At 43.3% G+C, this 27,290-nt stretch overlaps 2 protein-coding genes across 2 annotated transcripts in view; both read right to left on the bottom strand.

The window, feature by feature from the left end:
- Positions 1 to 8,831, bottom strand: part of LOC124488278 (histone-lysine N-methyltransferase Smyd1-like) — a 36,603-nt gene extending 27,772 nt beyond the window's left edge. The window contains exon 1 of the mRNA XM_047050900.1: positions 8,505 to 8,831. Coding sequence (XP_046906856.1) covers positions 8,505 to 8,641 — 137 coding nt within the window. The 5' untranslated portion in view covers positions 8,642 to 8,831. The remainder of the gene's footprint in view (positions 1 to 8,504) is intronic.
- Positions 8,832 to 24,085: 15,254 nt separating this feature from the next.
- LOC124488284 (transmembrane gamma-carboxyglutamic acid protein 1-like) lies at positions 24,086 to 24,652 on the bottom strand. Its single transcript, XM_047050909.1, is given in 2 exon segments — positions 24,086 to 24,234; positions 24,236 to 24,652. Coding segments are annotated over 2 exon segments (474 nt in total). The 3' UTR covers positions 24,086 to 24,177.
- Positions 24,653 to 27,290: the final 2,638 nt, after the last annotated feature.

Raw genomic sequence — 27,290 nt, 5'->3', positions numbered from 1 at the left:
AAACGATACAAAATTGGCCTACGATAGAGATTTTAATTATATTGCACTATCGCGATAATGCATGTTGATGATGCAAACTACCTGCGAAATTTTATGGATGCAATGCGTCTTCGTATTTATCATCTTGAACAAACATGGATGTAAGCGAAACGGAGGAGCTGGTTAAAAAGACCGGTGCAACGTCCATTATTACACTTGGTTCGGATTTAAGACGTCAGACAAACAGCAGCAAACTATACTTTGTAAAGTGTGTGGGGCAACAGTTCTGGCTAATAGAGGAAACACATCCAATCTTTTCTACCACCTCAAAACCAAACATGCTACTGAATACCAGGCAATGCAGCCAAGTTCCAATTCGAAGAACGCAGGGCAGCATCAGATCCAACAACAACAGATCCAGACCTCCATCCAGAAGGCATTTTCGAAAGGTACTCCTTCCTGTAGAAAGAGCCCGCGATGGACTGAAATTACAATGGCCATACATTTTTACTTGTGTAAGGACATGGTCCCGTTTCAAACTGTAGAGAGGCGCGGCTTTAAAGCCATGATCAAGGCTATTGATCAACGTTACGAAGTGCCAAGCCGCAAGTATTTCACAGAAACGGAGATGCCAAAATGATATGCCGAGCTCCGCGAAAAGGTTCAAAAAGAGCTGTGTGACTTGAAATACTTTGGCACTACAACGGACCTGTGGTCCAGCCGTAGGCTACCATGGAAACCCAGGGTCGGACTGGCCAACAGGAAACTCGGGAGATTTCCAGAACGGCCGGTCAAACAAACGGCCGCTACGGCCACGGCACTTTTCAAGAAAAAAAATCCTAATAGTTTACGCTCACTTTGAGGACGGCCTTAATACCATTCAACTGTTTAACTGGAGCGATCCAAAATCCAAAGGGTGGGGGTGGGCATTTCCCCCGTGTAAACTCGAACGGTGCACCGTCCATTTTACAGATCCCGATTGGTCAAAAATCTATCGTTTGAACAGGAGAAAAACAACGGGCACAGCAAGCAAATGCTGCACAATGTAGAAGTATAGAATACATGTTTACGCCGTCAAAAGACGGAGAGTTTGCAGCCCGAAGATGCGGCTGTCCGAGAGGCGCCAGGTGCAAGTAGCTGTAAGCTGCTGTAATTTCGACATTTAGAAAATTCAAAAATCATTCCAAACCATATTGTTTTAATTTTTCCAAAACATTATACATTTGGTATAACTGTTAGCCAATATATAGGCTATACATTTTAAATGAAGTAAACGAAATGGCCAAGAGAAAAAGGCACTCATCTAAATATGCACAACATGTTTTTTGGCTTTAAATAATAAATGTGCTATGTGGCTCAAATGCAATTGTCTTGATTTTTTTCACAGGTGACACGGAAAGAGATGGAGGCTGCTGTGGTGACAGGGTCCAGTGGAGAGACTATGACAGGTGCAGCACTGCACCTGTACACAAGAGTCAGTCTGTTAACAGGGTTATTATATGGAAATTAGTTTGTTGAATTGATTGTCATTATTGAATATAGTTAACTGATTATTGTTCTTTTGTAACATCAAATAGCAGAGGCAGAAACAGAGACAAGTATGGAAAAAGAAAGTGAGGGAGAAAGTGGAGGGTGGGGGGGGCGGCGGGCCGGTCTGTGTTTCAAAATCCCGGGCTGTTTTTCAGTCCCAGTCCGACCCTGATGGAGCCCTCCATCAGCCTGACCATTCACTATATAGCGGACGATTGGAATCTTGGCAGCCGGTGTTTGGAGACATCGTATTTTCCTGCTGCACATATGGCCGAGGAGATAGCACAAGGACTCAAGGAATTGCTTGAGTCCTGGGGTTTAAAAGAAGAACGCCAAGTGTATATCACTACTGATAATGGAACGAACGTGGTCAAGGCAGCGTCTCTGAATGATTGGACCAGGCTGCAATGCTTCGGGCACAGGCTGCACCTCGCCATCGGTAAGTTAAAACATTTTGTGTATAATATAATGTTGCATTTGCGCATGGCCGCGGAATTACCCCCAGCCAGCACGAGAATTTAAATGATATGACTTCAAAATCAACCACCGTGGCTCAGCTCCGCAGTAGCGGACTGGCAATCGGGAGCACCGGGAGAAGAATAACGATGGAAAACCAGGCTAAGAAACGTAGGGTGGGGCTGAAAAATTAAGAGACAAAGAAATCATCTTCACTAGACAAAGTTTTACCAATTGAAAAATGGCTATGTTTATTTTACATGAAGCTCAACTATTTTGCGCTCAAATAAAGGCCAAAAATTTTTGTCTCGCGCGCTATTGCGCGCTCGCATTAAGGATAGAACTCCCAAACTCGCATCACATCGAACACAGAATATGTTTGCATTAGCAGGGCAGCTGTGGTGGCGTATATGGGGGCCAGTTCTGGTGGGCCGGTCTGGATCAAAGTCCAGGGCCAATTTTTACTCCCAGTTCCTCCCTGCCGCCCCGCAACATTAAGCCCCCGCCAGCACCCCCCTGATAAAATATGTTCCCGCGGCTATGCATTTGCGTTTAGAGATGTAGAATTTACCTCTGTTCAGTTGTATAGCCAATGCTATTTTAATGTTGTTGCATTTGTGTTAACCTGTTAATTAGTAGCGTCACTCATATGTGATCGTTCGAAAGCTGGGCCCACAATGTACCGTCACACGTGTGATTTTGAACATTCCAACCGACTATTTTCCGATAGAGAAAAACTATATGACAAACGCTATATTATGGCTTTAAAATTTACAATTAGGAGGCTAACAAGTAGCACTAGCAGGTAGTAGCATAGCTATGAGTATTATGCTAGGTTGCTAGGTAACGGAAGCTAACTAAAGCTAGCTTCCGTTTTGCACAAATAACTCACTCTGGTGGAAGCGTCGGAAATATTTAAAACTCGATGGTTAACTTTTCAACAACACTGTTCTTGCTGGATCTGATGATGACACAGAGCTGACCACAGACATGAAAAAAGTCATCCTGGAGTACTTAAACAAGAAATACTCAGACCCAGAAACGGTTGACCTGCTGGATATGGCCTCCTTGGTCGACCCACGGTACAAAGGTAAATATATAGCTGATGACCACGAAGAGTTCATCAAGACCAGAGCGGTAGCAGAAATTCTGTCACTGTTGGAGGTGCAAGCTGCAACGATCACAGAGCCACACACAAGCACAGAAGCTGCAGCTGATGGTGCTGAAGCTGCTGAAGTAGCTGTTGAAAGGCATTCCAAGAGGTTGAAACGGAGCCTGGGAAGCTTTTTCAAAATGGCCTCAGATGGCACAGCTGCTCTCGCTGACAGAGAGGCCATTGAAGTGGAGCTAAAAAGTTACCTGCAGACAATGCAGGTTGATGGAGAGACTGACCCACTGGACTGGTGGCGGGTGTACTAAGCTAATTTTCCAAGGGTGGCAAGACTGGCCCAGAAATATCTCTGTATCCCGGCCACAAGTTCTCCTTCAGAAAGGGCATTTCTAGGGGCATAAATAATCTTTAGGGCCTAACAAATGACAAATGGTGTAAACACAATCTCAGTGAGTGCCTGATTTTAAGATTTGTTGTTGTGTTGCTTTTTAATTGAGAAGACACCAGTTTTTCCTGCTCTTTGCATCTTGTGTGTCCTTTAAGAAAATAACTAAAACTACATTTGGTGCCTTCTGCACTGTTTTGCTCTTTTTACTGTCTATGGCATGGCACTACTGTAAAGAAACTTTTATTCTTGAAACATTTTCTTTGGTTGACATATGAGCCTTATACTGGAAGTATTTTCTTTATTCCAAAAAAATATTATTATTATTTAATTTTGCACTTTAATATGTTTTAATTTGAAGTACTAATTCATAGTATCCGTTCCTTTATAAACAAGACACCTGTTTTCATTTCATTACGAGAACAAAATGTTTAAAACCAAATGGGTTACATTAGAAACTTTGTTTGAAATGTTTTTATTTAAAGTATCTGTGCATTACAATACATCATTTTCTTTGCCTAATACTGAAAGTATTTTCAGTACAGTGTCTGTTCCTTAACTAAAAAGACACCAGTTTTTCTCTGCAATATTATGTTGTATAATTACAACATAATGCATTTTTTCACAATAAATGTTCTCAAAACTACATACGTTTCTTTCTTTCTTAAAAAAAAATAATACATTTAGCACTTTGGCTTTCTTGGTCTATGTAACTTGTACTGAAATGGTTCTATTATAATGTATATATCGTGATATATATCGTTATCGCAATATGCCGCAATGTATATCGCAATATGGATTTCAGGCCATATCGTCCATCCCTACATCTAAGTATTTTGAATAAACCATATAAATAATTTCATGACAAGCTATTTTCTTAATCTCAAGTTATATTTCTGATTCTGTATAAACTATAATTTTGACACATTCTTGCGAACAGTGATGGAGGTTTACTCAAACATTTGCTTTACTGCAACACAATATACAGCTGCTGTCTACTAGTGATGGGAAGTTTGGTTCATTTTACTGATTCGGTTCTTTGAATCTCGTTCAGTAAAATTAACTAATCTTTTTTCGAGTCATTCGTTCATTTCAACGGGGGGGGGGGCTATATGTCCACTGCAAACACGTATGATATTCTCATGTAGGTTAGTGCATGACATGTGCACCAGCAGATACTATTTCAAAAGAAATTCCTGCATTACAATGTATCATGAGTTTGTATGATTTGGTCATGTATTATCACACTAGCATTTAATTATCACGTCAAACAATTACACTGCACTAAACTGTAAGTGTAAATGTAAAGTGAAAATAACAAAACCAGTCAGTATGATGACTTGAACAAATATCATTCACGTCATACTAAAACAGCGGCCACGCGAAAGGGAATAATTTCGTCTACTAAAAAATACAATGCGGGTCACGTGAAAAAAGGATCCAAAGACTCGTAGAAAGACGTAGTCGGGAAATGAACGAATCGTTTGTTTCCTCTAGCTACAGAGCCTATGCAGGTCACGTGAAAAATGATCCAAAGACTCGTAGAAAGACAGAGTCGGGAAATGAACGAATCGTTAGTTTCCTCTAGAATCGTTCACTAACGACACATCACTACTGTCTACAGTAAGAAAATCAGGCAAAGACACTTGAATTGTGGTCGAACTGCTTATTAAAAGGATATGATGTTTGTAAGTATTGAACAACTTTGATAGCGATTTAAGTAGCTAGCTTACACTCCTAAGGTGACTTAAGAACCAACTTACTTTTTTGAACTACCCAATAGAGTCCGTTTCGTCCTGCTTCAAGGCATGCTGGGAACCAAGAGTGTCTCCGCTACAATACTGTAATGTTCTTTAAGACATTGGGTCAACAAACTAAATTAACGCAACACTTTATACTTACACTTTTGCGTTATGCCAACTCCTGAAATAACATTCTTTACGTTTGGTGAATTAGCTTTTCGGACACAATAAAAACCATTTCAAGTACCAGGAACTTAAAGCATTAGCAAAAGTACTTCAATCGATCTAACACAATATTTTAAGCATTATGAATGACATGATCTGTTACAATTAAAGGCACTAGTGCACAGTGCCCGTAATGGGTAGGGTTAGGGTTAGATACAGAAAATACAAGTCTATTTTACAGTGTTGCATAGCACAAAGTAAAAAATACAAACGCTGATATGAAAATATCAAACACCCTTAGGCTACATAATCATTTGCGTGAACAGGTTTGATTTGGAATAGACCAACGTAAAAATGCACTTTAAACAAATTACACGGTCTTTTCACTTTTTTCAGTGCAAAATAATGTGTAAAATTTTGTTTTATTAGCTTTTAGCCAAACTGAACAAAACAGGTTTGAACCGGGAACCATGATTTTGTATTACACCTATTTAAAAATGCACTTGAGAACATATGACAGGTCGTTTCACTTTTTTCAGTGCAGACACCTATATAATGTTAAGGATTTGGTGGGTGGAAGAGCCATTCATCCTAACAAGGTCAAGGGGGTAGCCATACTTACATAACTTATGAGTGAGCTCTGTTCTATGTCTGTAGATGAATTTCAATCTGTTTTAATCAACACTTTCTTTTCTTTCTGTCAGTTCTCTTCTCTCCAACACTTTATCTCATTTTCCCGTTTCCAAGCTTATAGAAATACTGGCACCTATTTTACGTGTATAACACATTTACATAATGGGCTGTTTTGAGATGAAATATGATGATACTCTCAATGAGTCCTCTCTCCCTCTTTTTGTTTCCGTGGTCCCCTATATAGGAATTTTGTTCCGCTGCATTCCACTTCTTTAATAAGATAAAGTGTGAAATTGATTCTCCGTTATAGCCTGTGTCATCTCTCCGGAATGTAATACCCGAACAAGAACACAGGCTATTTATGGATGCAGAAGTTGGAGCTAGAACCATGAGGAACAAGGACGTTTCTCAAAAGTCAATACAACTCTGAACAGTGTTGACATGGATAGAGCAGGTTATTCATTTTACAATAACACTGTACATACTATTGTGTATATCCCCCAAGGGAGACACAAAAAAACATTCTGAAATCAAGTAGACTTCAGGGAACAGAAAAACCACAGAGAATACTAACTGTGCCTCAAAAGCTGTGTGTGTTTATGTATGTATGCACGTGTATGTCTGTGTATGTATGTGTGTCTAGCATGAAAAGATACCTGGGAAACTACTAAAGCATGTCTGTATCTTTTGACACATACAAAACCTAAAGTATAAGTTCAATTGACCTAAAAACATTTAGGATATTCTAAAGTTGTAAAAGGAAAAAATATTCAGTTTATATTACTGCAAAAATAGTCCATCACACCTAATAGACACATATGTATCTTTTTGTGTATACAGTGTATCCAGAGGTGTCTGGGAGTGGGTCTAAAATGAAATAGAACAAGCTAATTCATGCTTGTAGTGATTGTTGGCATGCAGTAAAGCCCTGTGAAGCCTCTGTATAAGTTGCCAGGAAAAGGACACTTACACACATGTTCTACTTGTTCTCTCATCATCATACACACAGACACCAAACACACAAGAAAACACTCAAGCTTTCTTTTTTCTCTTGTCCTCACTGTTTCTCTTTCAAACACAGTCTTTTTCCATCCTGGTTTGGAAAACACCAACGCTCGTCCCTCCGAATGGTATGGTCCTCTCAGCACATACCTGCTGTGTCGGCTGTCTTTGCTGTGCTAGTTCTTATATGGTCCCACACTGGCATCATAAACTACAGGCATGTCTGTCACCAGTAACCGATGATTTAGAGATCCCTTTAACATTCATAAGTTGGTAAGGAGTCAAATGGCTGAGCGGTTAGGGAATCGGGTTAGTAATCAGAAGGTTGCAGGTTCGATTCTAGTCCGTGTCAAATGACGATGTGTCCTTGGACAAGGCACTTCACTCTACTTGCCTCGGGGGGAATGTCCCTGTATTTACTGTAAGTCGCTCTGGATAAGAGCGTCTGCTAAATGACTAAATGTAAATATAAGTTGAGTCAAGTGAATCAAACCCAAACAAATAAAATGAATAAGAACCAATGAAATATTTGGACTTATTGTTAACTAGTTTGATAGTTAGTTGTTCCTTTTCATTGTTTTAAACTCTGTCAAAATGAATATCTGCTCTTTGCTTTCAAATGTAAAGTGTAATACTGTAACTGTTCTGTACCAGAAGGTAATGACTAGATAGTGTTAATGACCTGTCACTTCAAATGGATAGATGTTTCCCCCTCTCCTCAGCCACCTGTTATCACAAACTTCTCAGGTAACCTCTCAATGGCAATGGTGTTCAGCAGTTACACGTCATTGCTGTTTTATTAAAGCAAATATTCTACTTGAAAACATGCCCTTTTCAATGTCCTTTTCACAACTGCAATCTTCAATATCAATTTGTTAACCAGATTGTATACATTGTGATAACAAAATGGTTGTTCACCATGCCTGGTAGCTGAGATGAGGTTACTTTGGAATGTGGCTAGTTGTAAATATAGACCATACCTTGACTCTGACCACCAATTTACTGTAGAACTATGTATTTCTGTTCATTTATCTTCTACTATACATTGTACATGCACTATTTGTACATCGCTTTGGATAAAAGTGTCTTGATAATTAATACAATGTTAAAGTTTAATTTGTTAGGGTTTCCATGTAGGCTGTTTTATTAACGTTTCTAATTTCACATGGCTATGTAATGTATCAATATTGAATACTGATCAATACTAGTTAGGTCTTACACATGAAACATTTCTGTGTAATGGACAGTTTTAACTTTCTTGTTGAAAATGATGTAGAGGTATGTGCAGCCTTGAGCCAATTTAAGCATAGCCATTTTAAAATAGCTAAGTGAGATACATTTGTCTTGTTAAATTAACAATAACAAGTGCACTTTTTGAATTAGACTTGTTCTTCACCGCTTGTTCTTGGCAATGGTAATCAGAACACTATTTTGAGATACTTAAAACAGTTAGACGATAGATGCATTGCTATTGAAAGTCAAACCTTTACCAAGGCCCTACCTGTCGAACACCACTGCAGCAAAGCTGGCCTCAGCAAACACTATATCCCCTGCCCACAGCTCCTTGGTGGTCTTCAGGCCTCTTCCCTTCTCCCCAGCATCAAACACCTCCACGTTTTCCATATTCTCCAAAGTCATATCCAAGAAATTAAAGCTAGAGATCGGGGAGCAAAAAAGTGGACGAAATAGAGAGGGAAAGAAAGACCAGCTACTGCAACATGAGAGACCTGTGCTCTAACTTATGCCCGCAATCTTCACATAACTCTTGGCACCTGCCCCTCTCCTCAGCCTAACCCACACATGGCCAAAAATAGACTCGCCCTTCTGAGACTGAACCACCTCCAGAGTCAGGGATGTGAGGGGAGGGCAGTAAGTCTGGGGATACATTCCATTGTAGAAAGTCATGGAACATGGAAGGGTCCATGTCCCCTTGTTCATTTCTTTGTACAGACCTCATATGGTTACCAAGTGTGTGGATGCTATAAACCAACATCGATCAGCGAAGAGGAGGACACAGAGACACAATGAAGTGATAAACGCCGTGGACTGGTCTCTATGGGCTTTAAAGTCTGCAGGGGGCGAGTCTGCAGGGTGCTAGTCCATGGGGTGGGGGTGTAAGGTGGATTCGAATTCATCCTCCTGGGTGTTCTTCACTTCTTTGGGCTTGGTACCAGGGGTATTTTGGTCTGGGCAGCTGTGTCTGTCTGTCAGGGGAGGAAGAGGGCAAAATACTGTGAACATCCATTATCAAACACTTAACAATAATTTTAACCGTTAAACCCATTCATGTACTTTGCATCCCGATAGAAGAAGTGGATATTAAGTGAAACATTATAGTGTTATGTTGAGAACCAACATAATATCCTCAATATCTCCTTACATGACAGAGGACAAACATGTCTGTGCCCAAATAGCTGAACAGTTGAAATGGAAGTTTAAGTTCAAAGCCAAGCTAGCCAAGCTCATCTACAAAAATAAGATGGAGGTGACGTTCACCAGGGGACAGGGGCGGACTGGCCTGGCCATCAGGGATACCGGGGGAATCCCCTGTGGGCCGACTGGGTTGGGATGGTCCAAAATACCGACCCACTTCCATCACCAACCGGCCCTCCCTCTGACATCGCCTGCACTTCAAACTATTTTCACTTTTCATTTTTTATTACACAGCCTGAACACGTATAATATATAAAGTTGCCTTGCCTATACTAAACATGTGCGTCACTTGCTAGCAGACAAAGTTATTTTTGAGAGTTAGAGCATGTTATCGGCACCAAAACGTAAGGTGGAGCTGAAAAGCTCAGGGAGAAAAAGGACGATACGTGCGATGCATTGAGTGGGCAATGCGCCGTATATTGGGTGGGCCGCTCCGTGTACTGAGTGGGCCGGTCTGACAGTAACTCCCGGGCCACTTTTTCCCCCAATCCGTCGCTGCCAGGGGCGATGCGAGGAAAGGCATAAGAGACCCCGCCTTCTTCGCAGAATAGTTGAACACCTTCTACATATGTTCAAAAGGACCGACCCAATGGAAACTGGACCGCAACCAACACCAGCCGTAGCTGGAAAATCTAACTGTTCCCGAACCCCGTGGGGAGGAGGGCCACAACATCATGGCCACCAACAAAACTCAGCAAAACTTGTTCTTGCTCCGGCTTTAGTTTATAGATATTCGGCAGTGTTGACACAACGGACCGAATGGCTTTGCTCGCATCTTTCTCCACCGCCATAACGGAACTACAACACAAACTGGCGCACGACATTAACGTCATCGTTCTCAGCCACTCCCTCTGTTCGCTGATTCGCCGGTAGAAAATCAACCTGCAAAATCTGATTTACGTACCGAATGGCCAGGTGCGCCTAAGAGATGGCCGCACTGACGAGAGCTCCGCAAAAACCTAGCTTTTTGTTCGTCATTTTAGTGTTCGTTACTTGTTTTGTCAATGTTATATTGTCGTTTATTCAGTACGACCGGCAGACACTTCTGGACATTAAGTTGTCACTTGGCAAGGATTATTTTACGAACTTTAATTCCACTTTTCGGAGTGCGAGCTCAGACTGCAACTGGGACTTTGTTGTTCCGCCGCTCAGACGGAGGAAGAAGAAACGTGGCCGGCGTGCTGGAGTCCTCGTTCGAACTCGGAAACGGTGCTTCAAACCTGCTTTACCAACCATCTTACTAGCTAACGTTCAGTTCATCGACAACAAAATGGATGAACTTAACGCTCGTGTTAAATTCCAACGGGACATCAGGAACTGCTGTGTACTGGCTTTCGTCGAGACCTGGCTGTCTCCGGAGATCTCCGACGTAGCGGTTACAGCATTGGGATTCACCATATACCGCCAGGACAGAACAGCTGACTCAGGGAAGTGCAGGGGCGGAGGGGTCTCTGTTATGGTTAACTCTCTCTGGGCTACAGACGTAGCGGTATTAGCATCTCACTGCTCTCCGGTCCTTGAGCTGTAAAACTGCCTTGTAACTGTAAAAACCAGACCCTTCTATCTACCTCGGGAATTCACTGCGGTCGTCATGAGTGCAGTCTACATCCCCCCCAGGTAGACAAGGCCGCTGCTTTGGATGAACTGTATGGGATTATCAATGGTCTGGAAAATGTGCACCCAGAGGCAGCCTTCATTGTTGTTGGTGATTTCAACAGAGCTAACATGAAGAAATTCCTGCCCAAGTACTACCAGCATATTGACTTCTTCACACGTGGAGACCAGATCCTTGACCATTGTTACACAACATTCAAGGGCAGTTACAAACCCCTCCCCCGCCCTGCCTTTGGGAAGGCTGATCACACCTCCATTCTTCTCCTCCCCGCATATGAACAAAAGCTGAAACAGGTCAGACCGGTTGAGAGGTCAGTTCACCTATGGAGTGACGAGTTTGTGACGACCCTCCAGGACTGCTTTGACACCACTGACTGGCTAATGTTCAGGGAGGCAGCTGATGGGGACATAAACGAATACTCAGACACTGTCTCCAGCTACATCCAGCACTGCATTGACGACGTTGTCCCCAAGAGGGTTGTCCGGTCTTTCCCAAATCAGAAGCCCTGGGTTGATGCCGCGGTCCGGGCCAAGCTGAGAGCCCGCACTGTCTTCTCTAACTCTGGGGACCCTGATGAGTACAGGAAGGCCAGATACGACCTTCTGAAGGCCATCAAAGCAGCAAAAAGGGCTTACCGGTGGAAAAAGGAGTAGACGTGCAAATTGCACTTCCAACAGACACCTGAGGATTGTTGTCTCTGTCTGGGACCTGATTTAGGCTGTTTCCATGGCAATACAATCTGCGAACAGAGAAGTGTCTAATTGTGGCCTAGGCGATGGTGACAACCCAGGCCTACTCATACACTAACTTTCACTTGTGGATTGCGTCTCTGTCTTGGGTCATGACCAAGGATATCTCCATGGCAATACTATCTGCGAACTGAGAATCTGACTGATTGTGGCCTAGGCGAAGGCGCCAACCCAGGCACACTCATACACACCCCTTCCCCCATCCAACGCCTTCGCCTGCTTGTTCCCCCGCTTGTTCCCCCGGTGTGGCTGGCGGGTCTGTGACCAGCGCCTAGTATGGCTGCAGGTCCAGATGCTGCTTGTCCATACCCCTCCCCCCCTCCCCGTTGCAAGTCATGTGGTTCTGTAATGTTGTACAATGTATGTGCTGAGGTGTTTTTTGCCTGTTCCCACACTGTACTCCTCTAGGAGCATAGTGTGGGGGTTGCCTTTTTTTTCTCCTCTCTCTCCTCATGTTATGCTGAACATTTCTTCTTGTCCCGTCTACCCCCTTGTCATGTTTGTGTATTAGAAACTGCAAGTGGCAGCTCGGATCTAAGACGGATTCGAGAGACCGCAGATAGAATGCGGCTAGTTCGATCAACACTTGTATTATTGTTTTTGTTGATTCTATGTAAAGCACTTTGAGCTGCAATTCTTGTATGAAAAGTGCTATATAAATAAAGTCTTACTTACTTACTTACCTCCATCTTCTGCAAATAAATGAGAGGGTGTTCGCTGGGGAGCTTACCACCATGGTGGGTGAGAGTCTGAACCAGCTCCAATTTTCCTACAAGGTCAAACAGGGAGGTGAGGGTACCAGCCAAAATGTTCTGGATACAGTGGCCAGGCCTTGACTCACCACACTTGTATGTCAGGATTGTATTAATGGACTGGATGGATCCCAACGTCAGAGAGAATGGTCTTAAATCCAGCGACATCTAATAGTGCCAGGAATCTGTGTTTGTGCGTGTCTGTGTGGTTTAACAATGGGATTATCGGGCAATGAGTTTCCTATAATTATCTTGAGAACCGGGCACTCTGCAAAGTTCAAATTTAGCAGGTGTCCAATTTCAGAGAACGTGCAGTGCCACGTTTGATGTTGTTTTGATGTTGTCCTGGGAAAGTTCGGTGACGTTCCTATTTGGTCCCCTATAGGTTATACCGTGACGTCATCCTTAGGACGTCCCAAGGATGTCCTTAGGACGTTATTAAAGTTTGCTTAATCATGTTACATATCACACATTGATTGCTTTTATACATGTTTATAGTAAAGAATGAAAGACTAAATTATATTCCAAATTCAGTCTTTTTTTATTAAAGCTATGTTTCTGCATATGAGAAAATTGATGACCAATGACATGCTGGGGCTGAGCAGCACATGAATTAGGCTACATGCATTGTCTACATTTATACGTGCTGGGTGCAACATTTAATATTGTGTGTGATTGGAATTCATGTAGACTATGGCTACACTAGTGTCAGAACTGAGAGCAGTCCAGCGTGATCTCTCCATCTCTGGATAAACCACTATATTGCACTCGAGATCGGTTGTCCTGCGACCAAAGAGCGACTTAACGACAACTTAATGGTACCAAAATTAATGTATCCAGCCGACCAAGGTACAACGTCATGGCAACGTTGTCCACGGGACCAAAAATAACATATCCAACCGACCAAGGTACGACGTCGCGGCAACGTTGTCCACGGGACCCAAAAATAACGTAACCAATCGACCAAGGTACAACATCGCGGCAACGTTGTCCATGGGACCAAACAATAACGTAATCCGCCGACCAAGGTACGACGTCGCGGAAACATTGTCCACAGGTCTAAAAATAAGGTAACCAGCCGACCAAGGTGCAACGTTGCGGCAACGTTGTCCATGGGAACAAAAATAACGTAACCAGCCGACCAAGGTACGACGTCGCGGCAACGTTGTCCACGGGTCACAAAATAACGTAACCAGCCGACCAAGGTACGACGGTGCCACAACGTTGCCAGAAGGTAACGTCGCGGGTTACCAACTGAGCACTTACTGGCAACGTTGCCGCAACGTCATGTGTTAGCTGGTTAACATTCAAACTGAAATGTATGAAATCTCGGACAAGCCCACTGGGCCAGCAGCTGATTCGAACAATGTTGCAAATGGCACTGATGCACAAGGGGACAAAGAAAAACGTGTTGTAACATTGACTGCTAAAGCGTTTGTTGAAAAAAATGTACGATTGCAAAAGGATAGGAGGGCTAAGCTTAATAAAGCGAGCCGCTTAAAAGGAAAGATAAAAGACTTTATACAAATGAAATCACAGGTCCAGCGTGCTTTTAATGAGCTGCTTAAAGTATGTGATGAAGCAAAGGGTGTTCATGATTCTGTGATGAGTATGTTGCCTGAGGTTTAACAAGAGAAACATGATGTGTGGTTTAAAGCTCAAATGTTGAACATAACTGAATGTATCACACAGGTGCAATTATGGGTCTCAAGTCGTGAACAAAATGTCCTCAATGATGGTGAACAAAATGTATCAAAGGATGATGATGATGATGGCATCAACACTGAGGACAGTATCTCAAATGTAGGCAGCCAACACTCAAGCAGGAAGAGTGTGTGTGGTAGTGGATCAAGCACTACTTCCTCCGCAAGAGTTATAATGGAAGCAAACAAGGCAGCGCTGTTTGTCCGTATGGCGGCGTTAAAGGAAAAACATGCTTTGGAGGAACAGGAACAGCAAATAAGGAGGAAAAAGGAACAACAGGAACTGGAAACCATGCTTGCTGAGTCTGCAGCTAAACTCGCTGTGCTACAGGCCTCTGATAGCTGGTCAAAGGTATCCAATGCAATGAATTCTTACCTGGAGAGGGAAACTAGAAACATGGAACCTGTAAACAGGTTGGACCCATTGGCAAAGGAATTCAATCTTATACCCCCAAGCAGACCCCAGCGGACTCAGCAGTTGTCGTTGCCAGCAGCCAACAACCCATTAACAGCCACAAGGGTGCCTCAGAGTGCTAGCCAACACCTTAAACTCGACTGAAGGAGTGGACTGATTCAAACAGCCATCATACACTGGAAAGGGAAACATTGATGTTGACTCTGGAACGTTCCCATCCCAACACTCAACCAACAGATCAAAGTCACTCTGGGGACCTTCTCATAGTAATGCAAAGGCAAAATGAAATAACATCAGCACTCGTCCAACAACAACGCCTATCATCATTGCCAGCAAGAGACATCCCCTTGTTCGATAGAGATCCACTGCAATATATTTCATTCATGAGAGCATTTGAACAAGGAGTGGAGGAGAAGGCCAGCAAGGGTAACTGCCTCTACTACCTTGAACAGTTCACTAGGGGTCAGCCAAGGGAGCTGATCCGTAGCTGTCTTCACATGACACCTGAGTATGGCTATGCTAAAAAAGCAAAGCAGCTGCTATGTGAACATTTTGGCAGTAAATACAAGATTGCTGTGGCATATACAGAAAGGGCTTTGTCATGGCCCATAATAAAGACAGAAATTGTAAGCGCATTGCAGGCTTACTCTCTTTTTCTACGCAGCTGTTGTAATGTAATGGAGGAATTGCAGTACATGCAAGAGTTGGATATGCCAATTAATATGAGGGCAATCATGTCTAAACTGCCATTCAAGCTCAGAGGGAGATGGAGAACCATTGCATTTGACATATTGGAGAAAACCGAACACAGAGCCCTGTTCAAAGACCTGGTGAAATTCCTAGAAAGACATGTCAGAATAATATCAGACCCTCTGTATGGTGACATAAGTGACTCAGCATCCGGAATGAATGCATCTATGCTTGCTAATAGGCAGAGGTCCCATCAGGGAAATAGGATCAAGGGAAACAGCTTTGCCACAACCATTGCACCTATGGAATCAATGGGGAATAACGGAGAGTGGAGAGATGCATCGCAAGGACATGACTCTGCAGTGGTGCTAGGCTGTGCGTGTTGCACTCAAGGTCACTCATTGCAGCAGTGTCAACAGTTCACACAGATGAAACACAGGGACAAGCTGAGCTTCCTTAAGGAGAAAGATCTTTGCTTTGACTGCCTGTATGCGGGGCACAGGAGTCGGAACTGCGAGAGGCAGTTGACCTGTAGGTCCTGTGGAAAAAGGCATCCTACTGTGCTTCACATAGACTGGAGAGAGACAGCCAATGCACCTACAGAACCCGCCAGGGAATCAGGTGTCCAAGTGCCGACAGCATCCCCGAAAACTTGTGGTCAAACAGGGGCCGGAGGGGATTGCTGCCAGCTCCCCATCCTGCCAGTCCAAGTCAAGTCCATTAAGGGAGACCAAAAAATTCAAACGTTTGCCTTCTTAGATCCTGGAAGCTCCGCAAAATTTTGCTCAGAGCAGCTCATGCGAAGACTCAACATTGCTGGAAGACAAACTCATCTTCTCCTACAAACCATGGGACAGAGAAGAGTGGTGCCAGCATACTCGGTCTCAGGCCTGGAGGTGTCCGGAATCAATGACAACCTTTTTTATAAACACACAGAAGAAAATGCTGGTAAACTCAGATAACCTATTGAACGAAGGAGATTTGGCAAAGTGGCCCTACCTGGCAAAGATTAAAATCCCCAGCATAATGGCGAATGTTGATCTGTTGATCGGAAGCAACGCACCCTAAATGTTGGAGCCCTGGGAGGTTGTCAACAGTAAAAGCGATGGCCCATACGCTTTGAGAACAGCCTTAGGCTGGGTTATTAATGGTCCCCTGCATGGAAACAACAGCAGTTCCGGAGCAGAGTGTCAGAGTACACCAACCATGGTTAATAGGATTTCTGTGTGCAAGTTAGAAGAAATGTTAGACAATCAATACAATAATGACTTTAATGAGAGGGCTACGGAAGAGAAAGGGTTGTCAAGAGAAGACATCAAATTCATGGAAATTGTGAAAAGGTCTGCAAACCTTGAGCATAATCACTACTGCCTGAAATGGCCTTTTAGGAATGAAGAATTGTGTCTGCCCAACAACTTCCCTCTGGCAAAACAAAGGCTTCTCTGCTTGAAAAGGAAGTTCCAGAAAATTGAGCTCTTTTTCAAGGAGTACAGTTCATACATCAATGAGATGATTGATAAAGGATACGCAGAGGAAGTACCTACCCAGCAGCTGAGTAGCGGCCACAGCAATGTGTGGTATATCCCCCACCACGGAGTATATCATCCAAGAAAGAAAACTCTACGAGTGGTGTTTGACTGCGCTGCAACATTTAAGGGAACCTCTCTAAACCGAGAGCTCTTGCAAGGTCCCAACCTCAACAGTACACTGCTGGGAGTTCTCCTGAGATTTAGTCAAGAACCAGTGGCAATCATGGGAGACGTGCAAGCGATGTTTCATCAAGTTCAAGTCCCGGAAAAGGATAGAGACTTCCTGCGGTTTCTGTGGTGGCTGGAGGGAGATCTGACCAAGCATGTAGCTGAGTTCCGTATGACTGTCCACCTAAAGGCTTTGGAAACATCACACATGCTCAACTCCATCACTTCTCTGATGCTAGCGAGTCAGGATACGGGAAGGTTACTTACCTCAGGATGCAAAACAACAGAAATGATTTTCATGTGGGATTCCTGACAGGTAAAGCCAGAGTCACCCCTTTAAAGGCAATTACCATCCCTCCAGAGGCGTGAGGGTTGGAGACTTCATCAATAACAACAGGTGGATTGGCGGCCCAGGGTTTCTGTGTAAGCCAGAAGAGGACTGGCCAGCCAATACAGTGGATACCGGGATCGAAGCCAACGACTTCGGAGGTCAAGAAGGAAGCCGTTGTAAATGCAGTTAATGTGAGGGACTTCCTTACTGTTACCAACCGTCTTGTTGCCTACTTCTCAGACTGGAGGAGATTGAAGGTAGCAGCAGCCTGGTTTCTTCAGTTGAAAGGGATACTTCAGCGCAAGATTCACAGAAGGAAGGGGCCTGAGGCCACTGATGCACACAAACGGCGTGTGATTGTTTCAGGAGGAAAAGCTCTGTCGGCAGAGGATCTGCTGGAGGCTGAACTTGCTATAGTTCAGTACTGTCAACAGCAAAGATTCAGTGAAGAGATTACTATGTTGTCAACTGAGAACGGTGCTGTAAGCAGACAGAGTGTTCTATACAAATTGGATCCACGTTTGGATGGCGGCCTCCTGAGAGTCGGAGGGCGGCTGACTAAAGGGGCCTTGCCGGAGGAAACTAAACACCCACTGATAATATCCAAAAACCAACATGTAGCTACTCTCATTCTGACATCACATCCATCAACAGCTTGGCCATAGTGGTCGTAATCATGTGCTATCCACACTGAGGAGACGGTACTGGATCACAGGTGCAAGCTCGGCGGTGAGGAGAATCATCACCGAATGTGCTTTCTGTAGAAGACACAATGGTTAAATGATGGAGCAAAAAAGGTCAGATTTGCCAAAAGAAAGGATTCTTCCCGATCACCCACCATTTACCAATGTGGGAGTTGACTACGTTGGACCGATAGAGGTGAAAAGACGACGAGGTACAGTCAAGCGCTATGGCGTGATTTTCACCTGTTTGACCAGAAGAGCAGCCCACCTAGAAGTAGCCACCTCCTTGGATACAGATGCATGTATTAATGTCTTCTGAAGATTCACCTGTAGAAGGGGTCAAGTGGTTCATATTCAATCTGATAATGGGACCAACTTTACAGGCACTGAAAGAGAATTAAGGGAAGCAGTCTCATGTCTGAATCAAGCACAGATCGAAGGAACGTTGCAACAAAGGGGAGTCAAGTGGAGCTTCAATACTCCAGCAGGGTCACATTTTGGCGGTGTCTGGGAGCGTGTCATTCGCATAGTAAGGAGAATCCTAAATGCAGTGCTTCGACAGCAAAGGCTAGACGATGATGGACTTCATACAGTCATGTGCGAGGCAGAGGCTATTCTAAACGACCGACCCATTACCAAACTTTCCGATGATCCAAATGATCTCGAACCCCTGACTCCCAACCATATCCTGCTTATGAAAGGAAAACCATCTGTACCACCCGGATTGTTTGAACAACATGACCTGTACGTCAGACGGAGGTGGAGACAAGTCCAATATATCTCTGACCTCTTTTGGAAAAGATGGATACGCGAATACCTACCTTTACTGCAGGAACGGCAGAAATGGAATCAAAGGAGAGAACATCTTAAACCTGGAGATATTGTAATCATTATGGACCCTACTGCCCCACGTGGTTCTTGGCCACTTGGAAGAGTCTTGGAGGCTTTTCATGATAATAGGGGGCTTGCCCGATCAGTATGTCTGCAGACAAAAACAAGCATCATTGAATGGCCTGTGACAAAACTTTGTTTGATGTATGAGTTGAGGTTAGCCTTAACTTGTCATCATTTTATCTTGCTAATGTTTCAAACTTGTGGAGTATCAATAGGTGTGATTTCACTCTGCCCTCTTTCTTTATGGCTCCCATTGGTATGTGTTAGAATTGTGATGTCTTGGCCATCACAATTAGGGGCCGGTGAGTAGGAGCCATTTTGGTTCATGTTTTAATGTTGTTTGGGACAATAGATGGCGCTCCACCTTAATTGGGCTTGAAAGTTGTGAACATTCTTGCAGGTGTCAGGTGTTGCTTGACGGAGGGAGAGCGCATATAGCTTTTTGACCGCATAATTTGTATAACAAAAGTCTGTTACATGTAAATTAAATGCGAGTTTGGATGTATGGACATGTTTATTGATTGGATTTTACCGTGAGTAATAAAGTTTGCCTAACCAGGAACGCAAGGTTGGAAAGTTATTTTACATCTAACAAGCGCGTCAATTAAGTGCTCAGTCAACAATCCCTCTGGGCTTTAAGTGTAGACATACATTTCACAATTCTAACCAACCTGGCATTTGTCAAACGACGCATTTTGGTAGATTCATTTTTGCGCACATTCATGGCTTTCAGGTGATGAAAGAGATTGCCAGTGTTTTCACCTTTGGCTAGCACAATTCGACGACACAACTTACAGAGTAGGCTACTGTTTGTTGGTCGATGTCGGATAACTTGAAACCAAATTATTTCCAAACGACGTAGGCTAAATTTGATTTTATTATTATTTGTATTTATTTTTTGTCTTCTTTGTTCGGCACATCAACCCCACTGGCGTTATTTTCAGACATCATTAACGCTTGCTTACACTTGCCAACAAAGTTTACTCATATGAATGTTTGCTTCCTCTGGAGTTGTGCTAACTTGTTTGTTGACTTTCATTGGCTTGCACAATGCGTTGTAAAAGAAAAACATTTGAACTAACAGAAACACTTGCCTACTAGCCTAATACGTTTATTAATATTATAATAAATAATAAAGGGTGACCATATTTGAGTTTGTGAAAAAGAGGACACTGTCGTGGGTGAGGGGGCGTGGTAGTCTATACCATACAGATGACCCCGCCCCCTCCCCCCGCGACGACATTTTGACATCTTTTACACATGCAGATGTCAGGTGCTGTTGTAAACAATGGAACTAGTGAAAGGAAGCGGCAAGGTGCTCAGTGTTGCCAGGTCTTTGTCAGACTTGTGGGTTTTTTGTGTGTGACGTCACCGCGCCACCATTTTCCAGGTACAGCTAATGTGCAGTCGATGAGCACTGATGAGAATTTACTGAAGATAACAAGCAAATAAATCACTAAACTGGAGAAGCACAAGAAAACTGAGAAATGGCTATACTGCGATAAACTTACCAAAAATGCTAGGGACCATAATTTTGAGATATTGTCATCCATTCAAGACATAGATTCATACGAGCTGACTGCAGTAAATTGGAGTGCGGATTTACATTCCGACCAAAGGACTTTAATGTCAGTACATGCACAAATATATACATTTCACTGACATTAACTTAAGCATACATTTTCTGTTCAGATAAATCACTGATTTGCAGTTTGCACTATTGTAATCGTCAAAATATGACTTTTAATAAACCTAAAAACAAAAAGCATTAAACCTTTATATATGTTTGTTTCCATTTAACTGTCAAACTAAATCACAAGAAAACAATTAACAACACATTTCTGATTTTTTTTCATGTTTTATTGTAAATGCAAGGCTGGTCAGGCTGGTCAACACTGCCTTGCAGAGCGTGCAGTGTTGGTGCAAGTGATTTCTGTCTCTATCATGTCATATGCTGGTTGACCTGCAATAACATTAAAAAAGGTTTAAGCTTCATTACATGGGACCAGAAGGGTTACTATTAGTCAGAAATTATACTAAAGTAAGAGTACATATATGTTACAGCCCTGTAGCCTATAAGACGATTGCATGACATTTAACGGTATAAACTGAAGATGTTTCGCCGATAATAAAAGACTTACATTTACATTTAGTCATTTAGCAGACGCTCTTATCCAGAGCGACTTACAGTAAGTACAGGGACATTCCCCCCGAGGCAAGTAGGGTGAAGTGCCTTGCCCAAGGACACAACATCATGTGGCACGGCGGGGAATCGATCCGGCAACCTTCTGATTACTAGCCCAACTCCCTCACCGCTCAGCCATCTGACTCCCTTGAACTTGAACATAATCAACCATGCCTTGTTTTAATTAATCTCCTGTGCCACATAATTCGTCCAAAACTACACGTGGATGTAACGTTAGATATTTCACATTTGTCAACATCACTTAAATAATTTACCTTTATGAAAATTTTGAGCGCAAACATACATAGAACGCGTTTTGTTAGCAAAAGGGATGTTTTTGCACTGGACCGCTGCATCCCAGGCGATCCGCTACATGTTGCCCCGTATTTTCTTCGAAGTGGGAAAGGAAAAAAAAATATCCCCGTTGTGAGATTTATGACTTTTGCTGTCGTAAGATCTTCTATTGCAGCCGAGATGTCTGATGATCAATATACTTCATTCGAGCTAATTCGGTTGTAAATCTGACACTACCATAAGTAGACTTCAAGTAGCTAGCTACTGTTGTAAACCTGGCTTGTTTTGCAGTGGTTTACACAGTCTCGCTTAACAGATGATCGGAGTGTTGTTATGGGCTCAAATAAACACCCATTGCTATGTTTTACAACCGGAGGATTGACCGGAACACTAGAAACCGATCTGTCTGGTTTCGAACCTACAACCCTTTGTTTATCAGCACAACATCTCAGCCAATTGAGCCATTGCCAGATCTGGAATCTGCCATGTTCAGTCATCAAGTGGATAATAAAATAAGATGTTTCTCCAATGGCAAGCATTGTCAGATTTGGTCCAAGCTCAAACAGCTGTAATTCAGTCATATTTTTACATATCAAGGTGAAACTTTGCAGGGTACTTCAGGATGGTGTCATCTTAAAGCCTATTGGGTTTGAAAAACCATCATTCAAAATTACATTCCATTTAGTGACACAAACTTATTGAGGCAATGTGGTAATTTACATAAATACACCCCTTTCAGACATTTTGTATTTGATTCAAATCAAATCAAATTTATTTGTATAGCCCTTTTTACACGCAAGCATGTCACAGAGGGCTTCAACTGTCTTAAGTAACATTTTTTATTATGTCAATGATACAGATCTGCACAAAATGTCAAGTCAATTAGACCTTTTTTGTAGGAGATCTATTTTGAAGATTTTCCCAAATTATCACTGTACAGGAAAATCCATCATGGCAGACCTTATGGGTCCCTGAGGCTTTTTTGTTCCTCATGAAAAATGAGGCATGCACACCAAGTTTCAGAAGAATTGGAGCAATGGCTAGTTACGTCAATGGTGACTGAGCTAGCACAGATTACCCTTCGTCGACTAAAAGCACTTTATTGCTACAAAAACGTTGTAACCTCCTAAACTGTGCAACGGAACATAAATCCCAATACAAGCAACTCAATCGAGACCAAGACAAACATTTTGACACAGGCATTGTGTATGTAGTCCAAATATTGACAAAGTTTTAGGGGTGGGAAAAGAATAATAACTAGAAAAGGCTGTTCCTGCGAAACAGCAGTGAGAATGCTGAAAACCTGAATGGGGATAGCTGACCATGCTAAAAAAGCTGAACATTTTGTAGAAAGTTATAAGCTGAAACTTCAAAGCGCCTAAAATGTATGTTATAAAGGACCTGCAGCAAGATGAAGGCAGAAAAGTACAGAAAAGAGAAGAAAAATTCAAAAGTACTGGCATTTGGAAGGTACTGTTGTGAAAGGTATTTTTGAAAGGACCTGGAGCAAGATGAAGGCAGAAAACAGAAGAAAAGAAGAGGAAAAATGCAAATCAAAAAGGGGAACATTTCAGAAAGATGAGCTGCAGGAAAATGTGAAAATTGAGCAGAAAACCTGGAGCCGAGTGCACCAGCTGGGCGTAAAGAAGTTGGTCTTAACTCTTACGTCGGTCTTAGCTACGTCCGACTTTGTGATTTGAATTTACACCAAGTGCACCAAGCTTGACAGACCAAGATCGTAGCTACGTCTGGTCTTAAGATGCACGTCCTTGTGAAAATGCGAAAGCGTTGATCGTTGCCAAGCAACACATTTAAGAGCCTATCAGAGCCAGTCCACGGGCTTATTTGACATTCTCTGAGCCTATCCGAAGCGCACTTTATAGCTAGCCTATCTCCCTTCAAAACAAGCCATGGATAAAGAAAAACAAAAGAAAAGGAAAATACATTTTACTGATAGAGAAATTAGAAAACATATAGTTTGTATACTGAGAATAGAAGCGTGTTCACGGGGAAATGTATAATAATATCAACACAAACAAACAGAAACAATCAGCTGGAAATCGATCAACAACAAAATTAACAGTGGATTTCTGTAAGGGATAATTAAGCAATAAGCCTCAAGAGGCCGTGGTTTGCGCTGATTTTAGAACAGGTAAGGGGAGTTGTTAGGCACGACGCGAAGCGGAGGAACCCTAAGAAGAAGAAGAATACCAACAATAACAATAGGTTCCCTCCTACTGGAGGGACCTAATAAGAATACCAACAATAACAATAGGTTCCCTCCCACCGGAGGAACCTGATAATACCAACAATTACAATAGGGTCCTCCTGACGGAGGAACCCTAATAAATAGAACGTGTTTCCTTTTTACAAATATGGCAAACAGAAAACACTTTGCAGAAAACACTTTGACCATGCGCCATTCATATGTAAGAAAACAACCTATTGTTACCGTACAGAATGCTAGTACGGAAGCCACAGGATGTAGATCTGTTTCAGTGCATTTTTGGTATTGCGATATCATTGGCGTTTGTCTCCACTGTCACTCAACCCTAGCGAGCAATTAGTGCAAGCTTAGACAACACCGTCTCCAGCAAAACTCTGTGTTGTAACAATAAAAAAAACTACAGTGAGGGGGTGAGCTGAGGATGGTATTGCTGTTGAAGGTGCAGACAAGGGAGGGCTGGAGTCTCTTGGGTCAAATCAGTGCAATGGCAAAAGGGGGGGGGGGAGTCACTTCCCATGGCCTACAACAGCACTATTGACTATGTCCTCGTACTGAGGGGGGGGGCTCTGTCTCTACATGGACGTCGGTATGGCCCACCATCTCCTCGTAAGATGGCGGGGGGTCTGCCGCGCTTCCTCTGTCTGGTGTGAGCTCGGAGCCTGGGTAAGCTGGGCTGCTGTGAACGCTGAGCTCCAGGTGCTCTGGGTGGTAGTCCCTCCCCCACTGGTCCATGGAGACCACAGACAGGCCGGACTCCCGGTGAGGGCATCCCATGGCGGGGCTGCGCTCAGAGTACTTGCGAGAGTGACACCTCCACACAGTGATGACCACGGCAGCAATGAGCAGGAAAAGCAGTATGAGGGGCAGGATCAGGTAGAGGGGGTTGACTCTGCCCATGACAGCCTCCAGCCCCCCACTACGACTGCCGTATTCCTCCCAAAAACGTCTTGTCGTCTCATCGTTATGTCTCACCCTGGACATAATCTGTTCCAGCTCCTCCCCTCTGGCAGGCGCCACAGATCTCTGCACACCAAAACCACCGGACACAGGAACAGTTTTTCCCCCCTTGCTGTCACTCTAATGAACAGTTGACAAATTATTATATTTTATTACTATATTATATATGTACTTGGCCAATAAAGATGATTCTGATTCTGATGATTCCCGTAGGTCTGTTTGGGGCGGGTGCCTGATCTCGACCCCAAATGAGCAGTGTGATCCGCAGTCACCCTTAATGCACAATCAGGGCGAGTCGTTGTTCCCCATAATGCGCTAGCATTCTGCTAATGAATGCTGATTGGTTAGTGAAGGACTGATTACGACCAGAGATTTACATTTAGTCATTTAGCGGACACTCTTATCCAGAGAGACTTACAGTAAGTACATTACTGATGTACTACTTTTCCTTTTTTGCTCTCGACGAAGCCGGTCGCATTTCTCTCCTCCCCTCCCTGACCTTCCCTGCTTGGCTCTGTCTTGTCTTGTCTGTCTCAAAATACTCTCTCACCACCACTCTCCGAAACTAGAAGCATGGAATTAATTAGCTGGTCTCTCAATGCTATTGACACCATCTTCTCGAAGAGAAGCTCGGGTTCGGGGGAGCCCAACTGTCCTGACGGGACGTTCGCAGCTGGCTACACGATGGACGCGTGGGACAATTGGCGTGTCGTGTGTCTAGCGGCGCTTTCCGTGGAGGACGTTGAAGACATCTTTATATTCGGAACCGTGATTACAGGCTTTCTGCTGTTTGGAATAGGCGGTTGGCTTGTATATCGGAAAGTCAAGGATACGGCTGCGGCCATCAAAAGCCCACTTAGGCTGCCCGACCTGATTGATACGGTGGGTAGAGCCGTTGGAGCTCTGACTGTGAACCTACAGCGTAATATGGATTACAAAAGGGATAAGTTTGCGGCTCTGCAAAGGAAGATCGAGGAGCTGGAGGCCTTCCTGAAGGGTGGACGTGAAAATTGAGTCGCGTCTACTCGTCAAAACAACTACACCAATCTTATCTACTTTCGGCCCCGTAACCAGCACAGGCCTTGGCCAAGGCCGTTGCTGGAAAACAACTCCCCTGGAGAGCGCTGAAGCGAGACTATCTTGCTCTTTCCCTTCCCCCTCCCACACCTACATCTGTGGCTTGGTCTCTACCCGGGTCATGACCAAGGATGTCTCCTTGCCAACACAATCTGCATAGGGAGACTCGGACTGATTGTGGCCTAGGTCGAGGGCGCCAACCCAGACCTACTCACACACTAACTTTCACCTACTACAGATACCACCACCCCCCCACCCCCATCCAACGCCTTCGACTGCTTGTTCCCCTGGGTGGATGGTGGGTCTGTGTCCAGCGCCTACCATGGCTGCAGGTCCAGATGCTGCTTGTCTACCCCCCCCACTCCCCGTTGCAACTGTCTGTGTAAATGTTGGGCTTATGTGCTGAGGTTTTTGCCTGTTCCCATACTGTACTCCTCTAGGAGCATTGTTTGGGGGTTGACTTTTTCTCTCCTCCTCTCTCCTCATGTTATGCTGTAACTTTTCTTGTTGGCGCCGAAAATGGCTGCCTGGGTAGGCTCTCCTGCCAAAGTAAATTCCTTGTCTGTGCAAACTTTCATGGCGAATAAACACCAATTCTGATTCTGATTACATTCCCCCGAGGCAAGTAGGATGAAGTTTCTTGCCCAAGGACACAACGTTATTTTGCACGGCCGGTAATCGAATCGGCAACCTTTTGATTAACAGCCCGATTCCCTAACCGCTCAGCCATCTGACTCCCTTTTATACCTATGTTCTAAGGCTCTTGATTCAGTGGTTGGATTTGCATGAATAACTGCCTGATACATAATGTTGTATAACATTTAGGATTAACAATCAAACGATTGATTGATTAGAAAATAGTTGCTTTAAATAAGTGTCATCCTATCTTCTTATGACTGACTCGTCATTGAGTCAGTGTTGCTGATGTAGGCCCTTCATTTTCAAACACCAAGGAACTAAATTAGATTACAATGATGAGTCATTAGCAAAATGCTAGTAAAACATTAAACTATTGGTTACTTTAAAACTAACCTTCATCTGGGTGATCACAGGGATATTTGATTGGTCAACTGATTGCATATGACAGATTCACTGCATGACTTGTAAGCAGAGAAAAGTTGTTGCTGTCAAACATTGTCTACTTAATCAACTGAAGTCATGTATTGGTGAAGCAATAGATAGGTTTGTCAAGGGATTTGTTCTCTTGTAAAAGTATATATTTTTTAATATAAAAATACAGTAGTTCATTTTGATACATGTTGTGGCTGCTGTATTTTGTAGTTTATTTTAATATACTTACAATTAAGGTATTTGGTATTTTATTTTAAAATACATGTTTATGTATCTTTGCCCATCCCTGCCTACAGGGCTGTGTCCTGTTACCAATCCTCTTCTCCATACACACAAACAAAATCACTTGTAATAGCAACAGATCGAGATCTTAAAAAAACATTGACACCGAGATTGCCCACCGCCTGTCTTTCACACAACATGGAGATGGGGTCTAAAAGAAGGCCCAACAGTGCATGATTCTACTGAGAAAGCTGAAGTGTTTCAATTTGAGAAGGCATTTTAACAGCAGTAC

Source organism: Hypomesus transpacificus, unplaced genomic scaffold (assembly GCF_021917145.1).
Source record: "Hypomesus transpacificus isolate Combined female unplaced genomic scaffold, fHypTra1 scaffold_131, whole genome shotgun sequence".
NCBI classification, from domain to species: domain Eukaryota; kingdom Metazoa; phylum Chordata; class Actinopteri; order Osmeriformes; family Osmeridae; genus Hypomesus; species Hypomesus transpacificus.
This window is presented reverse-complemented; position numbering and strand designations above follow the sequence as displayed.